The sequence below is a fragment of the Halichoerus grypus genome, chromosome 10 (assembly GCF_964656455.1).
Source record: "Halichoerus grypus chromosome 10, mHalGry1.hap1.1, whole genome shotgun sequence".
Taxonomy (NCBI): domain Eukaryota; kingdom Metazoa; phylum Chordata; class Mammalia; order Carnivora; family Phocidae; genus Halichoerus; species Halichoerus grypus.
This window is the reverse complement of record NC_135721.1, coordinates 70,963,078-70,986,883: the sequence shown is the minus strand read 5'-3', so window position 1 is coordinate 70,986,883 and position 23,806 is coordinate 70,963,078. Positions and strand designations below refer to the sequence as shown.

General features: G+C 52.8%; 1 protein-coding gene across 1 annotated transcript in view; it reads right to left on the bottom strand.

Annotated features, from left to right (window-relative positions):
* Positions 1-2,721: 2,721 nt before the first annotated feature.
* KCNK12 (potassium two pore domain channel subfamily K member 12) overlaps positions 2,722-23,806 on the bottom strand; it is a 48,738-nt gene continuing 27,653 nt past the window's right edge. Inside the window, exon 2 of the mRNA XM_036121645.2 lies at positions 2,722-4,791. Coding sequence (XP_035977538.1) covers positions 3,890-4,791 — 902 coding nt within the window. The 3' untranslated portion in view covers positions 2,722-3,889. The remainder of the gene's footprint in view (positions 4,792-23,806) is intronic.

The following is a 23,806-nucleotide window of genomic DNA, read 5'->3' as shown; positions in this document are numbered from 1 at the left end:
TGTGCTTTCCAGACCGTGTGCGGGTGGAATTGTGCTTTTCGTTTGTTAAGAAGGTAAAAAGTTACAGTAAGACGGAACCCGCTGGCCCACAGCTCCTGGGGCCGCCGCCACCTCTGTGGGCTTCCATCTGCCTCGGTTCCCCAGAAGCTTCTCCTTTGGCTGTGAGGCCTCAGCCACCCTCACCCCGGAGCACGCAGGAAGAGGGCGTCTGCTAGGAGGCCTGTCTGAGGGGTGGAGGAGCCTGCGTAAATTTAGCAGCTATCTTCCACGGTTTGGCTTGGGTTTGGACGCCGGCTTCTATGTAAAACACAGATTCAAATTCATGCAAAGTGTACTCGAAGCTCCCCCAAAGCGGAGAGGAATTTTCCAGGCCCTAGTAGATCTCCAGGGAGTTAAAAATGGGAAAGCTTTCTTCTCAACGTGATCTAGACTGGGATTTTTCCTTGGGGAAAGGGGCTAGTAGCTCTTGGTAAGGCTGGTGTGTGTGTGTGTGTGTGTACGTGTGCGTGCGCGCACGCGTGTAAGTACACATGATGCTGTGATGTGTGAAGCTCCTGGGCAAATGCCCAGGACTGTCTGGCATTTTCCACAAGCAGAGGGCCTGACACAGCCTGAGCCTTCTGACTTTTTCTCCAGGCCCCGGGGGCTCTGGCTTCGATCAGAGGACAGAGGAGCCTGACCACCTGGCCTCATTAGCAAGCAAGGACATCAGGGGGGGCTTCCCTACCTGTCTGCTCATCCCAGAGAAGTCCCAGCTGCTCACTAAGACCCTGGCCTCTGTGTCACCACAGCAGGTGGCAAGGGCTGCTTAGAGCCCCACAGCCCCAGCCCCAGAGAGGTGAGTATAGGCCTAAGGTGAGACAGCAATCCCAGGAGTTGGGGGGTGGGAGTCATAGACTACAGGGAGCTACCAGCCGTGGGTCAAACTGGAGATCCCCACATGGAGGGAGAAGCCACAGCATCTAAGAGGATGGAGCCTTTGCTTAACCTGAGGTTCAGAAGAACCTGCACCAAAGGAAGGGTTTCCTATCAACATCATTATTCCCGAAATGATGGTAGGATCCCAGTCCTGGTATTCAACGCTCAGCAGGATGCCAAATAAGCTTGAGGCAGGGGTCTAGGCTCCAGCAATCCCCCTAACTTTGGGAGCCCGGCTTTTCCCCCGAAGAAGCAGCCACTGACACTTGGGGCACTGAGCTCTTCGGCCTGAGGTGAAGGACAACGATGGAATGAATTTGGGTGGGGGGACTAGGGGAACATGGGCGAAAATACAAGCACGCCATGGGATCCTGAGCTACTTTTGTATGTTGGAGGGCTGGTGTTTCTCTGGGAGGTTGATGAGAGGGAAGGGTCCCTTCCCTGTCCCCATTAAGCCAGGCTTATGGCTCCTTCAGAAGCTTGCTCAAGCTGCTCACAATTGTCTCCTTCCAAAGGCAAAGCATAGAAGTGAAAACAGCTAAGGCTGCAGCATGAGCAATTTAAGATAGACTTTAAGAAGCACTGCTGACAGAGAAGACTGCCAAGGAAGGTTGTTAGGTTTTCTTCTCTGTAGGTGGGTCCTGCTCCCTCCCGTGGAGACACGGTTCTGTGCAGTCTTGTGCGCTGGTCAGTGGGATCCCCTGGACACCTCTTTGGCCTGTCTAGCTCAGAGAACCTCATTAGCTAGGTCTTAAGCTTCCTGTGCTGTTGCTGGGGCTCACTTCACCTGGGTTGACTGCTGTTTTGCCTGCTGTCAAGTCCTCGTGGTCTAGATGCCTCCATCATGGGGAAATCTCACCCCTCTGTATGCTTCAGATCCCCAAGTTATTGCTCGTTGCCTGGGTGACACCTCTAATTGGATGCCTTTTCATCTTCCCTTCTCCTAGAGGGATGGGCGTGGCACTTAATTTCTAGGCCCTCTGAGAGAGCCTTGGCCTAGAGTGCGTGTGCGTCTCTCGGTGTGCTGTCACGGCAGTGTGAACGAAGCCATGGCTTGGGCGGGGCAGGGGTGCCACCAGCTGGCCTGAGTGCCGGTCCCGGTGACTCCGGAAGCGTGGCTCTCTGGAAGCCTACCCTTCAGGATTTAGCAAGACCTCTCTCCTGGCCGCTCTGCCTCACTGGCCTCACCCGCAGATTAGGGCCTGTGTTGAAATCCCAATCCCAATCCCAATGAGAAATTACCTAGAGTAGCTAGAGAGTCATTCAGATCCCAACACATTTTCCCCTTCTGGTCATGAACTGGAGGGGGAGAGGGGAGGTTGACATTCAAGCAGGACTCCTAATGCTGTGTGCATGTGTGTGCTTGTGGGTGTGTGTGCATGTGTGTGTGTGTTCCAGGCACATATGCTTCCTTTGCTGCCGGGGAGGGAGATTTCACGGCTTCCCATGCCTCGCAGGCATGCGGTGTAAGGCGTCCTGCTGCTTTTCTAAGACTTCCTGGCAGAAGCTGTAGATACTGGTGGGTCACACCGTGTCTGACTAGACTCTGGCATTTGTCCTTGGGATCATCTTTTTAGATGAGGAAAATGGGCCAAAAGAGCATTGTTCCTTTACAGTTCAAGAACCCCATCCTTTCAAGGAAGAAAGCATCTGACCTTCCTCCAGGTCAGGGACCTCTCTGCAGCAGAGGGCCGAGAACCGGTCCCTCAGCTTGAGGATCATCCAGCGCAAAACTAATTCCAAAACCGCTTCCATCCACCCATTCCATCAGCTCCCCGCCCCCCGCCTTCCTCCACCTCCAACACAGACTGTCAGTGGAGAAAACAAATTCACTTGACTATCAGTGGAGGCCAAACAGGGTTTAGAATGGGATCTGTCCCCAAAACATTATGGTCTCTGGAGCTAACTTCTCAGACATTTGCAGGATGGCTGCTGTGGGTTCCTGGTGCTGGGGAGCCCTGACTCAGAGGAGAAGGGGGTTCCGGAGGCTGCACTCTGCACCCTTAGGGGGAAAACGAGCTGCTCAACGGCAGTTAAGAAACGAAATCCACACCAACAAAGCAAGATCTTGTCCGAGAAGACCCAGACATTCCTAATTAGTAATGAAAAGCATTCCCAAGGATAACGCTGGTGAAAGGAAGGAGGGTTGGGGGATTCTGAGATGGGCCCCCAGCCTCAGAGATCAGCTGGCTGAAGCAAAGCAGGGCTCCTGCAGCCTGCGTGCTCCCCTCCCTGCCGGCCACCCTGGGTTTCCGGCATTAAAAGTAGCTGCCCTGTGTGCTGTGCTAAATGCACCAACCCCAGGCTGAGAAAGGCCAGCTGAGCCCCTTACCATCCCAATTTCCAAATCTCGGGGAAATGCCACAGTCCGCAAGTTGGTGCTGTGTTTCATCTCATTGCATAATACTACACCATTCTCCGTGTGTAGCGGCTGTTCTATTTATATACATCGGTAGGCAACATATGGCTCTCCCCACCCCCACCTGTCAAAACTGTGACTACATCACTTCTGACGACCAGAAGGAAGCTGCTAGGCTGGGCCAGGATTCTAAATGCTGCGGAGGTAATTCAGAGCCATGAGAAGTTGCACCATATGCTTTGGGGTTGCCGGCTGCTTATGTGCATGGGGACGGGGTTTAGTGCCAGTCCACAAAACCCAGGGATGGCCCTCTCCTCGCTGCGATATGCACCGGGTGAGGGTCTGGGGTGCCACTTTCTCTCCCTGGAGGAGAATCTGCCGGGGGCCACGGTTCTTCAAGAGGGGACCCACGAGGAAAACAGGCTCCCCCGAAACTGCCCTGGATAACATCAGGCCTGGCCAAGTAGTATTTCTTTAAAAAAAAATTTTTTTTTTTTTTGGTTTGATTTTATTGGGTAAAGATTAAGAAAGCGCCAGCGTCTGAGAGAAGGAAAGCAAACCACGGCCGGCGGCACGCCAGCCTGCCGAGGGTCCGTGGCGCGGCCCGGCGGTCTACCTGGAGGCGCTGGTCTCCGCCAGCCGGTTGTTCATGATGCCCAGCGCGCCCACGCCGCCCGAGAAGCCGTTCTGGCGCGTGTTGACGCACACGCTGCGCGGGTAGCCGTTGGCCGTCTCGGACAGCTGCTTCTGCAGCAGCGCCAGCGACACCTTGTTAGAGGCCGTGAGGTCGCGCATGGAGATGAGCTCGCCCGACAGGCGGCGGCCCTCGGCGTCGCTGTCGCGGGCCGCGGGGTCGGCGCCGAGCGCGGCCAGGCGGCGGCGCAGCCGGGAGCCCGGCGTGATGGCGTTGCGCCGGGAGAGGGGCGCGCCGGGCGCCGGGCAGCAGCGCGCGCAGCAGCGGCAGCTCAGCTTGCGCAGCATCCAGTTGAGCACCTGCTTGATGAGGATGGAGATGACGTTGAAGAGCGAGTAGATGCAGCACACGCCGAGCAGGATGAAGAGGAAGTTGCCCAGGCGGTAGAGCCCCTGGTTCCGGTAGGCGGCGTGCTGGCTGCTCACCAGGTCCCCGAAGCCGATGGTGCTGAAGGTGACGAAGCAGAAGTAGAGCGAGTCCACGTAGTCCCAGCCCTCCACGCTGGTGTACATGGCCGAGGCGCAGCACGACAGCAGCACGGCGAACAGGCCCAGGATCAGCAGCACGTGGTACACCGAGGGCTTCCAGCCCGCCAGGCAGTCGGCCTCCGAGAGCGCCGAGCCGCGGCGGAAGGTGGCGGGCAGCAGGCCGCTGCGGCGCAACTGGCGCTCCCGGCAGGCGCGCATGATGAAGGCCAGCAGCGAGATGATGCGCTCCAGGAAGAGGTTGAAGAACAGGATGGTCCCGGCGCAGCCGAACAGCCCGTAGGCGATGAGGAAGGCCTTCCCGCCCACCGTCGCGGGGGTGGTCATGCCGAAACCTGCGGAGACAGGGCAGGGGTCAGCGAGGCCCTGGCTGGGCGGGTGGCGCCTGCTGGGCGGCGAGCCGGGCGGGCCTACGCAGGTGCTACCGAGGCTTCCACCCTGAGTGGCTTCACTCAGAGGAGGGGAAACGGTGCTTGGACATTTCTCTCTCCCTTGGCGGCACTAGGCATGATTCCCGATCGGGGCAACGCCTAAACTGCTGGAGGAGACACGGCCCCTGGTCTTGGGGATCTGTAGATTGAAATGGGTGGGGCAGGATGGTCACTAGGAAGGACCCATAAAGACGCAGGAAATGAAACCACTGCATAGGTGCAGACCACTGAGATACCTACAAAGCTACAAAGAGATGTTTTGTTTTGTTTTGTTTTTAAAGGTAACCAATGGCACACATGGGCCTACTTAGGACAGAATTCCATAAAGGCTTCATTTTAACGGGGATTATTAGGGACCAGGTAGAGTGTGTTCAGTCCAGGCAGCTGTGTGTGATGCTCTCTGAAAGAGGGTTTATGAAACTGACAAAAAAATTGTTTGAGAATGAGTCCACATACTTCAGAGAGTGAGCTGGCTCTGTCGTTGAGTGTCCGACTTGGGGCTCGATCCCAGGACTCTGGGATCATGACCTGAGCTGGAGACAGCCGTTTAACAGACTGAGCCACCCAGGCGCCCCTATCAATCCACTTCCGTAGAAGGCTTGACTTTCCACCGGAGCGCGCCGGCCCCTGCCATCCAGGGCAGCGCAGCTCTGCCCCTCCCACTGAGCTCTCAGCCCACTGCCGCTGTGGTCTCCTCGTAGGACCCATGGTTGCCTCACTCTGGTTATAGAGGGGGTTTAGTCTCTTGGCACAAAGATTCACTGCTGCTTGGAGCCTGAGCTGGAAATGGATCATCTGTCTGAGCAGTACCGTGGCACCTTTCAGCACCTATGCAGCAAAAGTTCAGGGGCATCCTGTGACGTTTATGGCCCAGGTCAGGAGGGCTGCCTGTGTGCTGCTAATACTAGTGCGGCGAGCCAGGCCTGGGAACTCGGTGGAGAAGAGTTCTGTCTCCTTTGGCTTACTATTTCCTTAAAAGAGCCAGAGAAAAAAAATTTTTCAGTAATTCCTTAAGCCGATATACTAATCATTCTCTAGATTCCCCGGAGGAAATCTCAATTGCCTAACCACGGCCTTCATCTTATGCTTAATGACTTAAGTTAGGAGAAAAGCTTATGACGATACCCAAGTTGAAAAAGATGAATTATATCCCTAGATTCAGATTTTGGCCACAAGAGAGGAAAAACAAAAACACCAAAACCATACTAGCAGTGTAACCAATTTAATAGAGGGATTTTTCCACACTTTAAAGCCAAACCCAAGGGGTGCCCGGGTGGCTCAGTCGGTTAAGCATCTATCTGCCTTAGGATTGAGCCCTGCGTTGGGCTTCCTGCTCAGTGGGGAGGCTGCTTCTCCCCTCGCCCTTTGCCCCTCCCCCCCTCGTGCTCATGCTCGGGCTCTCTCCCTCTTCCTCTCCCTCTCTCAAATAAATAAATAAAATTTTTAAAAAAATCTTAGAAAAAAAAAGCCAAACCCAAGTTCTTGAATTCACAAAGAAATCAGCTCTGAATCCATATGGTTATATGTGGAGTGAAAGTGTTTGTTATTTATGTGTCTGTGAGCACATTTATATGAAGTCCTAGATCGATGACCCAAATATCCAGCACCATACCCAAGACACGGTCTATTCATACAAGGAAATAGACAACAACGAGAACGCATCAACCACAGCTACATATTCATAATATGAATGAACCTCACAGAAAGAATGTTAAACAAAGAAGCTGAACACCTTCTGTATTATTCCAGTATTTATAAAAAACTCAAAACCGGGCGCCTGGGTGGCTCACTCAGTTTAGTGTCTGCCTTTGGCTCAGGTCATGATCCCAGGGTCTTGGGATGGAGTCCCATATTGGGTTCCCAGCTCAGCAGGAAGTCTGCTTCTCCCTCTGCCCCTCCTCCCTCGTGCTACTCGCTCTCAAAAAAAATCTTTTTTTTTTAAGATTTTATTTATTTATTTGACAGAGAGAGACACAGCTAGAGAGGGAACACTAACAGGGGGAGTGGGAGAGGGAGAAGCAGGCTTCCCGCTGAGCAGGGAGCCCGATGTGGGACTCGATCCCAGGGCCTCGGGATCATGACCTGAGCCTAAGGCAGATGCTTAACGACTGAGCCACCCAGGTGCCCCTCAAAAATAAATCTTAAAAAAAATGCAAAACCAAACTATAGTAATTTTTTTAGGGATGCATTCTTGGTTGGTAAAATTATAAGAAAAATCAAGGAAGTGGTTTTTTTTTTAGTTTTTATTTATCTGAGTAATCTCTACACCCAACACAAGGCTCGAACTCATGACCCCAAGATCGAGTGTTGGATGCTCTCCCAACTGAGCCAGCCGGGTGCCCCTGCTCCTTTTTTTAAGTTTTTATTTAAGGGAAGTAATTTCAATAAAAGTCAGAATTGGAGTTTCCTCTGGGCGTGGCAGGGGGTTAAACGGGAGGGGATACAGGGACCTCTGGGGTGCTGGAAATGTTTTATTCATCTGGATAGTGGTTACATGGGTGTTGTATAATTATCTGTGTGTTTTGTAAGGGTTTTTTTTTTTTTTTTACTCTCATAAGAAAAACTGTAAAAAAAAAACTAGACTCTTAACGGTAAGGGACCTTCATTCTAATCCACCTCTCACTGTATAGGTGAGGGAGCAGGGGCAGAGGGGACATGACGTATAGCTTTTTGGGGATAGATACCATACATGTGTCCTGGCTTCTAGCCTGGTGCCTAGACCATTCTACCGGACACTGCCTCTACACACTGAGGAAAAACAGCACCTCTAATAGGGGATCCCTTTGCTAGATTCTGGAAGAAATGGAAAGTCCTGAGCCTGGAAAATTAATACTTGCCTGAGAGAATATTGAATGGGATTTTCCCAATCTTGAGGTTTTTTAGCTGAAGTTTCAAAGCTAAGAGTGACATGTGGTATGTTATACCCTATTTGAAAGAGAAGTTCTAGATACATCTATGCTGGATTACTAGAAGACCAAAACGGGTCTGGTTATTTAGCACACCCCACCCCACACCTCCAGGCTATATGGAAAGGCTAGAAATTATCCGGGGGTAATGGGAGATGGTCATGAAGCAGCAGAGCTTCTGTAGTAGAAGGTGCTGTGCCATCCCGCACCCACCCGCAGGACAAGTGATGGGGGTGCGGTCAAGAGCACCTCAGGCTGCAGCAGAGAGCGGGCAGCTCACCTCCGGAGGCTAGCCGAGCCGGGGACACAGGCAGGCCCAGCCAGGGTCACTGGCTGCAGCATAGTGACGGTTTGGGGAGAGCCGGTGGCATTTCCTAGAGTCTGAAACTGTGCTGGAGAGTTCTCTGGAGAGGCTGGCTGGAGCAGGACACACAGGCAGGGGTGGGAAGAGGGGAGCAGTCCGCACTGCCGACGACGCTTGTTGCATCAAGGGTGTGTGAGAGTGACACGGTGGAGCGGAAGGCAGCCAGATCTGAAGAGACTCTGGCGGACGGAGGGTTGCTGCTGGACGGAGGGGCCCCTAGCAGTAAGAGGCTAAGGGGCAGGATGCTGGGGCAGCACTCCAGGTCCTCATAGGCAGTAGGATGGAGAGGGCATGCCCACTGAGGGAATAGCACAGGGCAGTGGTCTCCAAACACCTAGAGAGGGGCCCCATGAAAGGGCCCATCTGTCCCAACAGTGGCCATGGCAGCGCCACCAGCAATAGCTAAAGAAAGGATTATAGTGGGCCCAGCGATGTCAGACCAAGAGCGAACAGATTGCCCCTCCCGCACCGCAGGCCCCTGAGCTGAGGGCCAGGCCTGAGCGGGAGGGAGAGGCGGAGCTTTGATTAGAAGTGAACTTGAAGACTGGATTTAGATTGGATTGAGCTCAGACTGGATATCTGAGACTGAGTTTCAATTTTAAAGCGGCTGGTACTTAAAAAAAAAAAAAAGACTAGTTGGAAAACTCCAGCATTTGCCCAAGATGTGAAGGGGTCCAAAGGGAAGTTCTTTAAGACAGCAGAAGAAGAAGAGGCCATTTCCCGGGTCAGCCCATTGAATAAACTGGTTCCACCTGGATTTGCTCGCTGCAGGGAAGGCCACCCCCCGACCCCCCTCCAGCGCCAGCCCCGCAGGCCTCCTAGCTTCATCTCTGCAACAGCTGTGAGGGAGGCACACCCCACTCCACAGACAGGAAACCATGGACCAGGGGGTTAAGTCGTTGCCAAGGCCCCACAGCATGGAAGGGTAAGCTGAGACGGAAGCCCAGGTCTGCCGGGGCCCACCGTCCACGTCCTTCCCACACTGCCTTCCGAGGGCACCGTGGGGCCTCCATTCCTCCTAGAAAACCTAATTTCCATCCTCCAGGGCTGGCAGCCAGGAGAGCGCTTTCACATGGGGAGGCTGACCCTCAGTCACGACTCCTGTCCCCAGCAGTCCTCTTTTCCCTGGTGGCTCTCTTTCCACTGACCATTGCTGGGGGGAGGGGCCACTGCTCCTCCTTAATGTTCCCACCAAGGTGGACTCTTCACCCCTCTTCTGGCGCAGTGAAGACAAGCATGGCTTTATAACCAGACTCAACCCCGGGCTTGGTTAGAGACAGCAGGAGGAATGCAATGCCAAGGGGACCTCTACTTTTGGCTAAAGGTCGGGCTGATTGCCCACAGGCAGGGGACTCATCTGCCCCTTGGGGCCCTCACAGGACTGCCCCTACCTGACCTACCCCCCTAAGTCAAAGGCCATGCCCTCCATCAGGAGCATCCTCACATTCCTCCAAACTCCCCCATGTCTGGCTTTCTGGCCCCTCTCTGGAGCTGGATATCTTTTTTTTTTTTACAAAGATTTTATTTATTTGACAGAGAGAGCACGCACAAGCAGGGGGGAGGGGCAGAGGAAGAAGGAGAAGCAGACTCCCTGCTAAGCAGGTAGCCCAATGCAAGGCTCCATCCCAGGACCCCGAGATCATGACCTGAGCAGAAGGCAGACACTTAACCGACTGATCCACCCAGGTGCCCCTCTCTCTCTCTTTTTTTCAAAGATTATTTATTTGACAGAGAGAAAAAACATGAGCAGGGGGAGGGGCAGAGACAGAGGGAGAAGCAGACTCCCTGCTGACCAGGGAGCCCGACATGCGGCCCGATCCCAGGACCCTGGGACCATGACTTGAGCCCAAGGCAGACAGTTAATCCAACTGAGCCACCCAGGCGCCCCTAGAGCTGGGTTTCTTGTTGAGGATGTCTCTTCCCTTGACGATGGGACTGAGGATGAGATGAGTTTCGTCACCGACCTTCCCTGAGGGGGTGTGGCCTTATCCTAGGGCCCTATAAGGCACAGCACTAGATAGGCTGCTGGAAGACCAACATCCACCCATTCACTCCTTCAGCAAACACAGTTTGGCAGGCTTTGTGCTAGGCTCAGGGATATGGTGGAAAACCAGACAGAGGCAGTTCCTGCCCTCATAGAGTAGCTGGGCTGTCTTCTTAGAGGTTTTGTACTGACTTGTGTTCCCCTGCTGCCGCAGGCTCACCCCTGGGCCGGGGCACAGCGTTGCCCTGCTGCCCCCACATAGAGGCTGGGCCAGAACTTGTTCTGGGGTCTCCTCATGGCCATGACCACAGGCTCAAAATGGTGCCGAATGCTTGATTGTCTGTGGGACCCTCCTCCCAGAAGGAAGGGGACAGACAGGTTAGGAGTCTCTCTGGCAGCACAGACGGTACCCAGTCAAGTGTCCCTCTCACCAGCCCTATTCCTGAGGTCTGGCTCTGTGTCCACTGTACCTCCTTTTGCTTTCCTACAGACGACACTGTCTGCTCAGCTCAGGAGATAGGGTGGAGGTGGCATTTCCTCCCCCCATTCACACCCATAGACTCAGAGCTCTGGGGGGGGGGGCGCTGAGGCCTTGGGGTCAGGCTTCTTGCTGAGGGCTGGGGGGGGCAGGGGGGCTGTCTATGCCTGACTCTGCTGTCTAGCCAGGTGCTTCCCAGAGGGGAGGAGCCGTCTCCCCCAAGCCCTGGCAATCTGTGGGGAGCCAGGCTGGCCCTGGAGAGGGGCCTTGAAGCCTCAGCCAGAGGAAAGGCAAACCCAGCCATCCTGAGAGTCCCTTCCTTCCCCCAGTCACACCCTGCAGAGGCGTAATCTGTCCCTGGGTTCGCACCAAGCCTGCTGTTTTGTTTATGCCACAATTGATCTGCCATCCCAGTTTGCAAAGAGCAGACACTTGGGGGCTTTATTATGCCACTTTGACAAAAGCTGTGAAGCTCGTTCCCACAGCCTGTCTGGTGCCGCCTTCGCAAGTGGGGCCCTGGTGACAGGGCCTCTGGAGTTCAGCTCAAAGAGGCTGGAATGGAGATGGGGAGACCGGTACTGATCTGTACCGGGTGCTCCTGGCGGGCAGCCTCTGGGCTGGACACTGGACACATATCCTCTCATCCAACCCCTCCAACCACCCTGTGAGGGAGGCATCATCAGCCCCAACAAGGACATGGGCTAAGGGAGCTGAAGGTGGTCGGCTGAGTTCCAGTTTGTAAGTGACTGAGCTGACCCTGAAGCCCTTTCCGCTGGGCCAGACAAAGCGGGAGTCTTTGCTCTTCACCTGGGGAACATTTTTCTGCTGGCTCCACGGTGTCAACTTGGAGAAGGGGAGATATAATTTATAGCCCAATCCAGTATACTTTTGAGAGTAAAAGGGGCACTAGTAATAATTACCTCAGGACAGCATGTAGAAACCAGGGCTGATCCAAGCAATTTAACATTTGTTAAAATGCAGATTCTAAAGCAGAGGCCAGTTAGCTCAGTTGGTTAGAGGGTGGTGCTAATAAAAATGCAGATTCCAAGGCAGGTCCCACTCCAGAGGTTTATTTTGTGGGTCATGAAAAGGGTGCAGGAATCTGCATTTTAACAAATGTTCCCTGATGATTCTGATGCAGACGGACTAAAGCCCGGTCTTTAAGAAACAATGTTACAAGGTAGCCCTGAATGCCCTGCTGGTCTGAATCTGCCCGGTTTCAAATATTTTGATTTATATAATTTCTTAGTTTCTTTTAAAAAATGGCTTTATTGAGGTATAATTAATATATAAAATTGTAAGATATTTAAAGTGTATATTGTTGATTTAAATTTCAAGTGGCCTTCAACACTTGCGGTGGATATTGTAGCCGTCTCCTTAACCGCACCTCCCACCCCCAACGCCTACATGAGGCAGCAGGGCCACTTGAAGAACTGACCCAAGTCCAGGGGCGGGCTCCGCGTTAGTCTAGCCAACGGAGATGACCCGCCCCTTACTGTGATTGGCTCAAGGATGGATAGGCCTAAACCAATCAGTGCAGGGCATTTTTCGGTCTACAGAGATGGGTGCAGGAAAGGGCGTGTGACCCCATTCAGGCGAATCACAGATGAAAGAAGAGTTTCTCCGATGGGTTTTGGGCAGAAAGATTGTCACTCTAGAGCTGCCCTGGATGTGGAGGGAGCGGGAAGGAGCCCCAGGAGTGGCTGGTAGCCATCTGTGGCCGTGAGGTGGAGCCAGCCTTAGGTGAAGCCGACAAGGCAGGAGGCCAAGTGGAGGCAGCTGAAAGAAATGAGGCCCTCAGGACCCCAGTGAGCGGTCAAATCAAGCTGGCCATGCTGCCCAGCCTACCTCTGGACTTCCAGTTGCTTGAGCCCATAAACCTCTTTTCCTGCTTACACCTTCCATTACACACAAAAAAACACCCTCCAACTAATGTGATGGTGAAGGGCCTGGGCGAGCAGCTCAGGGTCCAGGAAATAGGACCAGACCTGAGCTCAAAGGTTTGACCTCTGCTGTGGCCTCTATGGGCCAAGTGTGAAGCAAGTCACTACCACGAACTTCTCTGAGCCTCCATTTCTTCATCTGTAAAATGTAAACCTCCCAATGTGAACACTCTTTGTAAACTGTAATACGATATGCCCAAGTATGCTCAAGATGATAAAACAGACTTAATGGTGGTGGGGAGAATTCCCAAAATTAAAAAGAAAAAGTGGATGAACGTGAAACAAGTTTATTTATGGCAGGACTTTTCAGAGCACTTATTGTGTTACTGTGATTTATGAATCTGAGGGGGCTGTGCTAACACTATCCAGTGTTCCCCATACTAATCTGACCACAGATTGTATTTAATTGCCTCTGGTGAACTTGAGTGTTTCAAAGAATAACCTTTGGGAAATGCTGCATTCTACCCTCATGAAGACTTAAGGCTGAGACATTTTAAAAAATGCTTGAGGAGTACCCACATTTTTCAATAGTCACCGTGACAATGCAGTGCCTAGAATAGCCCCTGCTACGCAGAACGTGCTCGAGCTAAGCTTGTCGAGTGAATAAATAGACTCTCCCTCTGCTTGTTCGGAGCAGTGATTCTCAAACTAGATTGCCTAGGACCCACCTGGGGATCTTGTTGGATTCTGGGGCAGGGCTCCTGATTCTGCATTTGTAACCTGGCTTCAGGTGATGCCATTACAGCTGGTCAGTGACTTTTACCTTAAGTAGCAAGCACAGATGACGTACCGCATGAATTACCAGCGGGGGCCTGTCTCCACAATGAGACTGGAATCCCTCGCAGGTGGGGCCACATCATATCGGCTATTTGGAACTGTGTTTCTCAGGTTTGAATCCTAGCTCCACCACTCCCAGGCTGTGTGTCTTTAAGCAAATTAATTAACTTCTCTTTGCCTCAGTGTCCTTATCTGTAAAATGCAGATAACTTAACTACCTCAATAATTTTTTGTATTGAGTTAATATATGCAAAATACTTAATGCCTAGCACATTAGGAAGCCCTTAATAAAGATTTATTATTAATCTTTCTGTGCTCTACAGTGAACCAGGGAATCTTATGTAAAGTAGGCATTGATAGTTATTTGTTGACCGAATGAAAGTAAAAATTTTAAGAACCTCTCAAGCATGAAAGTTAACTATCAGAGACAGTGGGAAAGCAGAGGGGTGGGTTGGGGTCAACAGGCAAGGATGGGCAAGGCCTCATTAGGGTTGCCAAATAAACTACAGAACTCCGAGTTAAATATCAAATCACTTTTTAGTATAAGTATGTCCCAAACACTGCATCAGGCACACTTGTGCTAAATGATTCATTACTGGGCACCTGGTTGGCTCAGAGGAGCATGTGACTCTTGATCGTGGGGTTGTGAGTTTGAGCCTCATGTTGGGCACAGAGATTACTAAAAGAAATAATAAAATAAAAAAATGTTCTTATATTTTTTAAAAAGGGGAGGGTTATATATTAGGAGCGCCTAACTGGCTCAGTCGGTACATCATGCAACTCTTCATCTCGGGGTTGTGAGTTCGAGCCCCATGTTGGGTGTTGCAATTACTTAAAAATAAAGATTTACTTTAAAAAAAAAGATTATCTGAAATTCAAATATAACTGGGTGTCCTGTATTTTTATTTGCTCAATCTGGTGACCCTACCCATGGCTGCTTAGCACAGTTCTCTGGGAAGCCTTTCCCAACATCCTCATCTCATTTGATCCTTTCTGACTGGCTGGAGGAAGGATTAACAGCCTCACTTTAATAATCAAGGAACCTGAAGCTCACTGGAGGCTGGCCTTACTCAAGGTCAGGCTAGCAGCCAGGCCCTCCCATGCCCTTCCCTCTCCAAGCAGGGAGCAGGGGGAGATTCCAGGTGGGCTGTGGGCTGAGGGGTCCAACTGCCGTGAGGCTGCTCTGTGGCTACAGCTAAGACACTGACTCTCAGGGAGAAGGAGGGCGGCTCCTCCTTGGAGGAAGGCTGAACCCTTGAGAGGGCATCAGGCTATCGGGCCAAAGAGACTTCCCTGGGACACGAGCCCCAGCCCTGGAACCTTGGGGCTGCCTATTCATCCAGCTCTAATCACTACCCTGAGGCCAGGGGAGGGGGGCAGGGGAACAACTCACCAGCCTGGGTAAGCACCATTTTGGGAGAGCTGGGACTGGAAAACTCACTAAAGCATTCCGTGAGGAATAAAAACGTGGCGGGAGCTAATAATAGCTGACATGTACTGAGCCCTCACTACTTCTGGGCCCTGGGCCAGGACTTCAGGTATATCCATGCATTTCATCCTCACGACGACTCCGTGAGGCACTGGGTTTCATTCATTCTAAGTCACAGCTTTTTTTCCTTGAATTTTAACATGCCTGAAACCAGGATGCTTCTTACAATGATGACCTGACAGTTTATTTGGCAACATTTAAAATTCTTAATGGCATACAATACTAGTGCATTTATAATCGATGGTGCAGTTATAATCTCAGATGGGATGAACCACAAGTGGGATGTTATTATCATTCCCATTTCTGAGATTAGCAGATGTAGTCTCATTTAATAAAGACTCTGAAGTTAAATAACTTGCCCAGATCACACAAGTGGCAGAGCCAGGATTTGAGAGTGGAGGAAGGAGCTTGCGATGTGCTAAGGGAGAGAGTCAAGTGCAGGGGAGTTCGGAAGAAAGAGAGGTAGGTTGCTTTTGGCTGGAGCAGCAGAGCTTCACTCCCGGCAGCACGAGAGAATCACCGGGGAGACTTAAAGCTGTCCCCAGTGCGCAGGCGCGCCCACACCAGCGCAGGTCAGAATCGGGGCTGAGGTCCTCCGGCTAGAGAGAGGGTCTGGGAAAGACTGACGGAGGAAGGCATCTTTGTCCAGAAGGGTTGGTGGGGTTTCGAGAGAGAGGAAGTAGAGGCCGGGCCTTGAGAAAAGCATGCGCGCTGGAAGGGTGCCGGGCAAAGGGCCGGGTTGCGAGGGGCTCAGCCTGGCCCCCAGACGGTGTCCGGTAGCACTCGCCTACAGAGTGCGTGACCGTGTGGAAGAAGGAAGAGGACGATGTGGGAGAACTTCCCATCCACCTTGCTCTCAGGCTGAACTTTATGGGAGCGTTGCGGGAGTGAGGCCTCTAGAAGCTTCTCCAGCATCTGAGCCTGACATCTGGCAACATGCCCTACCTTGGACAAACTTACGGGCTCTGGAAACCTCAGGCTGCATGAGACAAAACTGGCGAGTCTCCATTCCCGTTCCTGCAGGCTTGGGAAGGGCAGGTCACCTTTCTTGGAGAGCTGAGAGCAGAGGCTGGGAGCAGGGACTGTGGCGTCAGGCTCTTGCCTCACTTGCTAACGGGGCAACATGGACATGTTACCCCTCGTAAAGGGCCTGCTGACTGCCTACCTCGGAAGGTTATTGTGAGCAGTCAGTGGGGAGGTGGTTCCCCCAGCTTCCCACAGTGCCTGGGGCCTGCTGAGTGCTCCCCAAGCAGCAAGCTTGACTGGCAAACAGCACGGGAGAGGCACGGCCCCTCCATCACAGCTCAGGGGCATCAGGTGAAACGTGCGAGCCAAGGGCCAAGCCGTGACTCGAAGTTTCAGCAGCCAGAAAGAGCTCCCCATCTACACACGGCGGACCCGACGCTCCCAATGAGCGCTTTCACCTCACCGGCCTCGGTTTGCTCGCGGCTCCAGGTGAGCGGCAGCACCCCCTGCGCGGGGCGGGAGGCCGGCTAGAGGCCCGCACCGCCTTCCCCGTCCCCACTTCCGGCATGGCCGCGCGGCGGGATGCTGGGGACGCGGCTGGCGCGGCCCTGCTGTATTGGTTGGCGCTTGTGGGTTTGTCTAGATGGCAAACTCCATGGCCCGCTTCCCGAGGACGGCAGCCCTTGGTTCCCTTCTCTCCACGGCCGAGCGTGGGGTGGGGCTCACACTGGACGCTCGGTGACTCAGGACAAAGTGGCACCGCTGGCGAAGCATCTGGGGAACGTGGGCCCCTCCTCTCCCGCGTGCTTTTGGCTTGTTCTGGGGAAGGCTTTGGGGTGACCTTTGTCTGAGGAGAGCAGGTGGGGGTGGCTGAGAGGGCAGAGGGCTAGGAAAAGAGGACTGAACACCCCCGCTCCCCCAAACTGCAGGCTGGTGATGTTTCATATTAGAAAACTTTTGGTAAACTGTGAGCGATGGGCAAGTGACCCCAAGAACTGGTCGTGAACCTTGGCACGGCTTTCCTGGCCCGCCGGGGCTGACTTGAACCTCCTCCTACTCTGTGCTGCTGCTGTGGGATTAAGGTGTTCTCTCCTCACCAGAAATCATTCAGCAAAATGAGTTCTTAAAAGCCAGTTAACTACTCCTGCCTCCGGGTAGCTCCCGCTTAACAACCTCTCCCGGACAGCAGCTGTCAAAGCCGGGCCCCGCGGGGAGATGAGTCATTTACATGGAGCCCGTCCTCCGTCCTGCCCCCCAGATCTGTCCCTGCCTCTCTGATGACTAATTCTTCTCAGGGATGAGATCACTGCCCCTCCTGCCCCCCCTACCCAAAGAGCAGAGCCCTAGCCTCAGCCCAGGGCCGGGGGCGGGGGGGTGGGGGAGGAGGCGGACTCCAAGGCTAGGGGAGGCAGAACGGTCCCTGATGGGACACAGGCCTGGCGGGCAGGAGCCTGGAGCCGGCCTGGTGACATGAGGAAAGCCTGAGGCCCGCCCTGGCCTCGCTCCTTGCTCTTGGACCTCTGGGGCCCCACAGGGCGGGGGTGAGGCTGCTCATTCAGGGAGGAGCTTGAGAGTGCGCCTGCTCGGAAGTGTCACTACAGTGTCAGCTGAATCTCTTGTCACCTCAAGTCCTGTATCGTAGGGGAGCAGAGGTTTTCAAGCCCATGGCGGTTCCCGTACGGCAGAGTCTTGCTCTCGCACGGACAGTTCACCTCTACTCAGTCAGTCCCGCTTTCATGCACCCTGTCCTTCATCCCTGCCTATGGAGCTGCAAGCCACATTTGAAGGAGGGCCTCCGTGCCCTGCTGAGGGGAGACACAGGGAAAGAAGTTGGGTGCTGGGAAGCTGGGTTCTGAGCCCTCAGGGACAGGCTTCCTGTGCACACGGGGGGCACTCTTCAAGGCCCTGGTCTGTATGCGGAGTTGTCCCAGCACTTGGCTCCTCCCCCTACCTCTCCTCACAGAAGGAGGCCTGTGGGCTGCTCCAGGGGAGTGATAAAGACAGGAGGCATGATGCGGACAGCGTCACTGTGGAGAGCTGCAGCTGGGGAAATGCTCTCGACAGTCCCCGCAGAACCCTTTGTCCGCCCGGGTGCCCACTGACATGCCCCCTGCCCTGTAGACCAGCAGACAAGCTAGAGGGGCTGCCACAGCGTCTCAGCACAGGGGTCTCTGTTAGGGCCTGGCTGTGTTGGGAGGCATTGGACTTGTGGCCTCTGGACTGAGGTTAAGGGGTCAGGAGCGCCTCTTCCTCCAAATGGGACAGGGTTGCTCCTGCACGTTCTGCTCTCAGCCACCTGCAGGGAAGGGTGGTTGATCACCAGCTCGCAGGAGGTGAGGGATGGGGGGACTGGGTATGGAGCCCTACCCCATGCCCAGCATTCTGCTCTTGCTTTCCCAGAGGTGCCCCCCAGAGCAACTCTTGGAGCGGGTGCTTCTGGTCCTTATTCAGGTGAGAAAACCAAGGCCCAGAGAAGTCAAGTAATGAACAAAAGAACACCAGCACACAGGTCCCAAACCCCACACCCACGGCTCTTTCCATTCCCCGCCCCCCTTGAGGCCCGATTCAGCCTTTGGCTCAGAGAATACCCTGTGATCGGGCCCTGAAACACCACACCATGATGGGGGAACTGTGGCCAAAATGCCTATCCTGGGTCTGGACATGAGTGTGCCTCAAATCCTGAGTGACAGGAGATGGAGGCTGGGGCTCAGTGGTGTTAAGGACCTCGTCCAGGGTCACAGACAATGGCAGACAGTGGGATTCCAGCTCAGGTTTGCCCGTCCCCAAATCCCACATTCCTCATCAGCTTGCCTTTAGTCTCCCTACCCCCATTCACAGAGAAGCCTGATGCCATGAAGCCCTCCTTCTGCAGACTGTCCCGGGTGGACTGTCCTGCTCAAGCCGCAGAGAGCTCCCGACAGGAGGACCCGGAATTTCTCAGACTGGCACTCAAGGCCCTGACCCACTTTTCTCGCATCATCTTCCCTCTTTGAACCTTCTTCCTGAGGCGCTCGGGTCCCCTCACTGTCTTATGCAGACACACATTCGTTCACCAGGAATTCACGGAAAGCCTGCTCTGTGTGAGGCACTGGTGGAGAGGAGGCGAGCAGGATGGGCAAGACTGCAGCCTGCACAGAGCCTAGTGTGGGGCAGATGCACCACAGACCCTCCCCCGCCGTGCCTTTGCATCTGCCGTTCCCCGCCGTGCAAGGCCTGCGGTGACTTCTTTCCTTTCTTTATATTTCTCTGAAGCCCATTCATCACCTGGCAGCACGTTTAGCTCTGTGGTGGCCCCTGTGCTGTTGACCATGTTCCAGAGTGTTCGTTACCCCTTTGTGCTTCTCTGTGTCGCCTTGTCAACGAGGATCCAGCCCATGTCTTATATTTCCTCTCTCCCTCCACGACGCAGGTGCTTAGGGAACAGCTGCTAATTCCCAAAGGAACTGGCACTTTGTCTAGTGGTCACGAGCAGGGCCTGTCTCAGAAACATGGTTTGTACCTTAGCTTGAGTGAATTCATCTCACGTGTTTTTGAGATCTGCTCTGTGCCAGGCATGGGGCGCGGGAGGGAACACTGTGATGGACAGTATCTATCGTCCGGGCCCGGCAGCCAAAGGCCACCAGGAACACACCTGCAGACACACAAAATTGAGTTTCCTGACTCATTGCGACAAGGGAGGTGTACACCGTGGGGAGCTGTGGGGCATCTCCACCAGCAGGTATCAGAAAGGACTTCTTTAGGATTTGGGCTTGAGTTAGGTGATTTTGGGGGGTGCTCAAGGAAGCAAGGCTTTGCTCCGGATTGGATGCTGCCAGGGAGCAGGGATAATTCTAGGAGAGGACATTTTAGTAACTGTTACCTAGAAGGTGGAAGTAATGGAGCAAGGCCAGAGCCGAGGTCAGAAAAGCAACTGTAGTCTACTCATCGAGACCAGAGGGGGTGTCTGGTCATGTGGGTGGCTTGGATGATGTTCTTATGTGGTCAGTGTTCAGACATGGTCATGGGTGAGTGGTCTTGTTTTTATCTAACTACCCTGTGGTCCTCAAGTGGCCTTGTCTGCTGTCGGTGCCCTGTGGGGTTATGTTCCCTGTCCGAACACCCCAGCCTAGATGTGAGCGCCAGCCCCCTCCCGGCTCCCGGGGGCTGCTTCCGTCTCTCTCAAGATGGTTCTGCACTCAGCATTCCCTAACAGCATTTTATTGGATACCATTCATTTTTTTTTAAAAGAAATTCCTTTTAAGTCTTTCAGTTTATTAGGGAAAAAAAAAAAAAATATATATATATATATATATACATGTGTGTGTGCATGCACATGTATTTAATTCTATAAGTGGAACACACCTCTAAGTTGTAGAAATGGGGGTGATTTTTATTTAATTTTCTCCTGTATGCTTTTATAAATATTTCACATTTCCTCTGGTACAAATGGGATAGTCACTACTTTTGAAATCGTAACTCCCCCCCCCCCCCAACAATGATTTTTAAAAAAAATTTATAAATAGGGGCACCTGGCTGGTTCAGTCAGTACTGTGTGACTCTTGATCTTGGGCTCGTGAGTTCGAGCCTCCTGTGGGCACAGAGATTACTAAATAAGTAAAATTAAAATGTATACATAAAAATGAATGAGATAAGGCCCCCATTCTCAAAAGAATGACCCTGATACTCTATGAAAATGACAGCATGGGAGACATCACAAGAAGCTGGCAAATAAGAGAAGAGGCCTAGGGGGCTTCTCAGAGGAGGTGTCATTGCTGAGCAGTAAACCTCCCTTAGCCAAGCAGGTGGAGGCTGGGAGATGGATTCAGGGGTCATATGGGTGAGACTTCTCGGAGAGTGTGTACAGTATGAGAATGAGGGCATTCTCTGGGGAACCCTGGGCGTAGAAGAGGAGCCTGTGAAGGAGGCTGTCATGTACTCAACAAATATTTATCGAGGGCCTACTATGTGCCAGGTGTTAGGCTGGGCCCTTGGGATCCATCAGTAATTCAAACAGTTCCCTGCCCTCACAAGGCTTATATTTCAGCTTGGAGATGGATATTAAACTACAAACATAATATGTAAGTAAATTGTGTTAGGAAGTGGCTGGTGCCATGGAGAAAAGAAAAAACTAGAGCTGGCTAAGGGGGTGGGGGTGCCGTGGGCTGGGAGGGGGCACCTTGCAGCATGAAGTGGGGTGAGTCAGGGCAGGCCTCACTAAGGAAGGAATATTTGATGAAGTACTGGAAGGAAGTGACGTCTGGGGTGAGAATGTTCCAGGCCAGTCAACAGCCAGAGCAAAGGCCCTGAGGCAGGGGAGCTGGAGGTGGGGGACGAGAGCAGGAAAAAGAAAGAAGAGACTGGGCAGAGGGATTAGTCAGCGAATCTCTCATGGACCCTCTCAGAGCAAATTTTAACTCACACAGATGCCCCAGAACGTAAGAAAAGCTATCTCTCTCATTTGATTTTTTTTTTTTAATTTTAGCATGAGGGATAAACAGATAAGCTAGTGGTCTTTAAAAAAGAGGAAGAAATATAGTAACTATTCAAGTAGATTTCAAAGGACAGCAGAAATGCTGCATATAACTGATAACTACCTTTTTTCTCTATTAGAATCACATGCCATTTTAGAAGGAATTAAGATTATAAGAACAACCATCAGCTGCTCAGTGTACAGAGCAAATTTTTATGGTTTATTTCCTTATTATTGAGAAAGAGTGCACACGAGCATGAGCGGGGTCGGGGTGGGGAGGGAGGTCGGTGAGGGGAGGAGGAGAGGGAGAGAGAGAATCCCAGACTCTGCACTGAGCACGGGGCCCCACTCGGGGCTCCATCTCATGACCTTGAGATCATGACCTGAGCCGAAATCAAGAGTCAGACACTTAACCAACTGAGCTACCCAGGTGCCCCTAGCTATTAAAATATTTACATGACAGTAATAATAACAACAACAACAATAACGGTAAAGCCAGTCTCTGGCTGCTGTGTTGAGGACACCTGAAGGGTCAGGATCTAGGGGCCCAGTTGAGAGGCTCCTGCACCGAACAGGGGGAGTGGCCCCGAGCAGGGTAGTAGCCAGAAGGGGACTAGGAAGGGGGCGCCAAAGGGAGGACGCAAAAGCAGGAGAGAACAAAGTCCCCGAAGCTAGAACAGACAAAGGGTTTGAGAAGCACGGATGATGGAGCCAGGGGTCAGAGACTTCTAGAAGGATCTAATCAGATAGAAACCTGACAGGTCCCCTGGGATTTGGCAACTGGGAGAAGCTGGCTCTAGGAATGAAAGGAGGGGGTAGGGCCGCATGGCTGCCAGGCTGCAGGGGGGACGCAGAGGTCCTGAAAGGGGAAGAAATGGACACAGGGGAGGAGCCTGCCTTTGAAGCAGTTTATGGGGTGGGAGGGGGGAGGCTAGGACACCCCCACCTGGCAAGGCTCAGGTCCAAGACAGGTGCTTCACTTACTTTACCTCGGGGAGTGTTGCGGTCTTAATGTTTGTGTCCTAGCCCCTGAGGAGACGGCATTACGAGGTGGGACCTTTGAGAGGTGATTAGGTCAGGAGGGCTTCTCCCTCATGAATGGGAGCCATGCCTTTGTGAAGAGACCCCGTGAGCTCCCTCATCCCTGCCATCATATGAGGACACAGAATAGGTGTCACCTGTGAACCACAAACTGGGCACTCACCAGACACCGAATCTGCTGGCACCTTGATCTTGGACTTCCCAGCCTCCAGAGCTGTGAGAAATAAATACTGTTTCAGCCACTCAGTCTCTGCTACATTTGTTATAGCAGCCCAAACAGACCAGGTGGGGAGGTGAGTAACTTGCTCCAGTTATCAGAAGACTGCAGCGGTTAAAATCCCAGGCCCTGGAGTCAGAGGTTTAGGTTGTCCCCAGCTCCACCCTCACTCAGGGCTACCGGGCATGCCCGTGTCTTCATCTGTCACTTGGAGACAGCAGGACCTCGCAGGGTGGCTCTTGTACTCAGAGGAATGGACATCAGTGTGTTCAATGTTAAAGTTACACACCCTGCAAGGGCAGAGAGGGAGAAGTTCCCAGCTGGGCAGAACTCTGTCTTGGAGGAAATGCAAACAATGCTCCTAAGATTTCAGGTGTCAGATCTTGCTTTTAGGCATTCACTCCCTGTCTTAGTCCGTTCGAGCTGCTATAACACAATTCTATACACTGGGTGGCTCATAAACAACAGAGATTTACTCCTCACAGAGCTGGAGACTGGGAAATCTAAGATTAAGGAGCCAGCAGATTCAGTGTCTGGTGAGAAACCTCTTCCTGGTTCACAGGCACCTTTTCTCTGCGTTTATATGAGGGAAGGAGTGAAGGAACTCTCTGGGATCTTTTTTATAAAGTCACTAATCCTGTCATGAGGGCTCCACCCTCATAACCTAATCACCTCTCAGAGGCCCGGCTACCTAATACCGTCATCTTAGGGATTAGGTCTCAACATCTGAATGTTAGGGGGACACGGACATTTCAGATCATACCACGCCCTCACTTACATGTGCCCTCCACTGGTCTCTCGCTTCTCTAATGTAATGTGCCTCTATGTGTCCGCCATGAGGGGTGTTCGCTGTGCCAAGGGGCTTCGTGTCTGGCTCAGGAAGTGGGAGGACACAGGCTCACCCCATTAGAGGCTTGAACAGGAGCCTGGAGGCTCTAAGCAGCAAGCCCCCTCTTGTGGGGTCTCCAAATGCCATCTCTATGCTAAGTCAGGTCATCAGAAAACAGCTACTGTGGACCATACTGTCCTTGCTCCCCACGGAAATGCTTTCAGAAATGATTTAATGTTTTACCGCCTGCCTGTAAGAAGACCAGGTCTGTGTCTTCTGCAAAACCAAAGAAAAAATATTGCCCATGTCCCTGAGTAAAGATCCATGAGGGGCGCCTGGGTGGCTCAGTCGGTTGGGCATCCGACTCTTGATTTTGGCTCAGGTCATGATCTTGGGGTCCTGGGATTGAGCCCCGAGTCGGGCTACACGCTCAGTGGGGAATCTGCTTGAGGATTCTCCCTCTCTTTCTGGCCTTC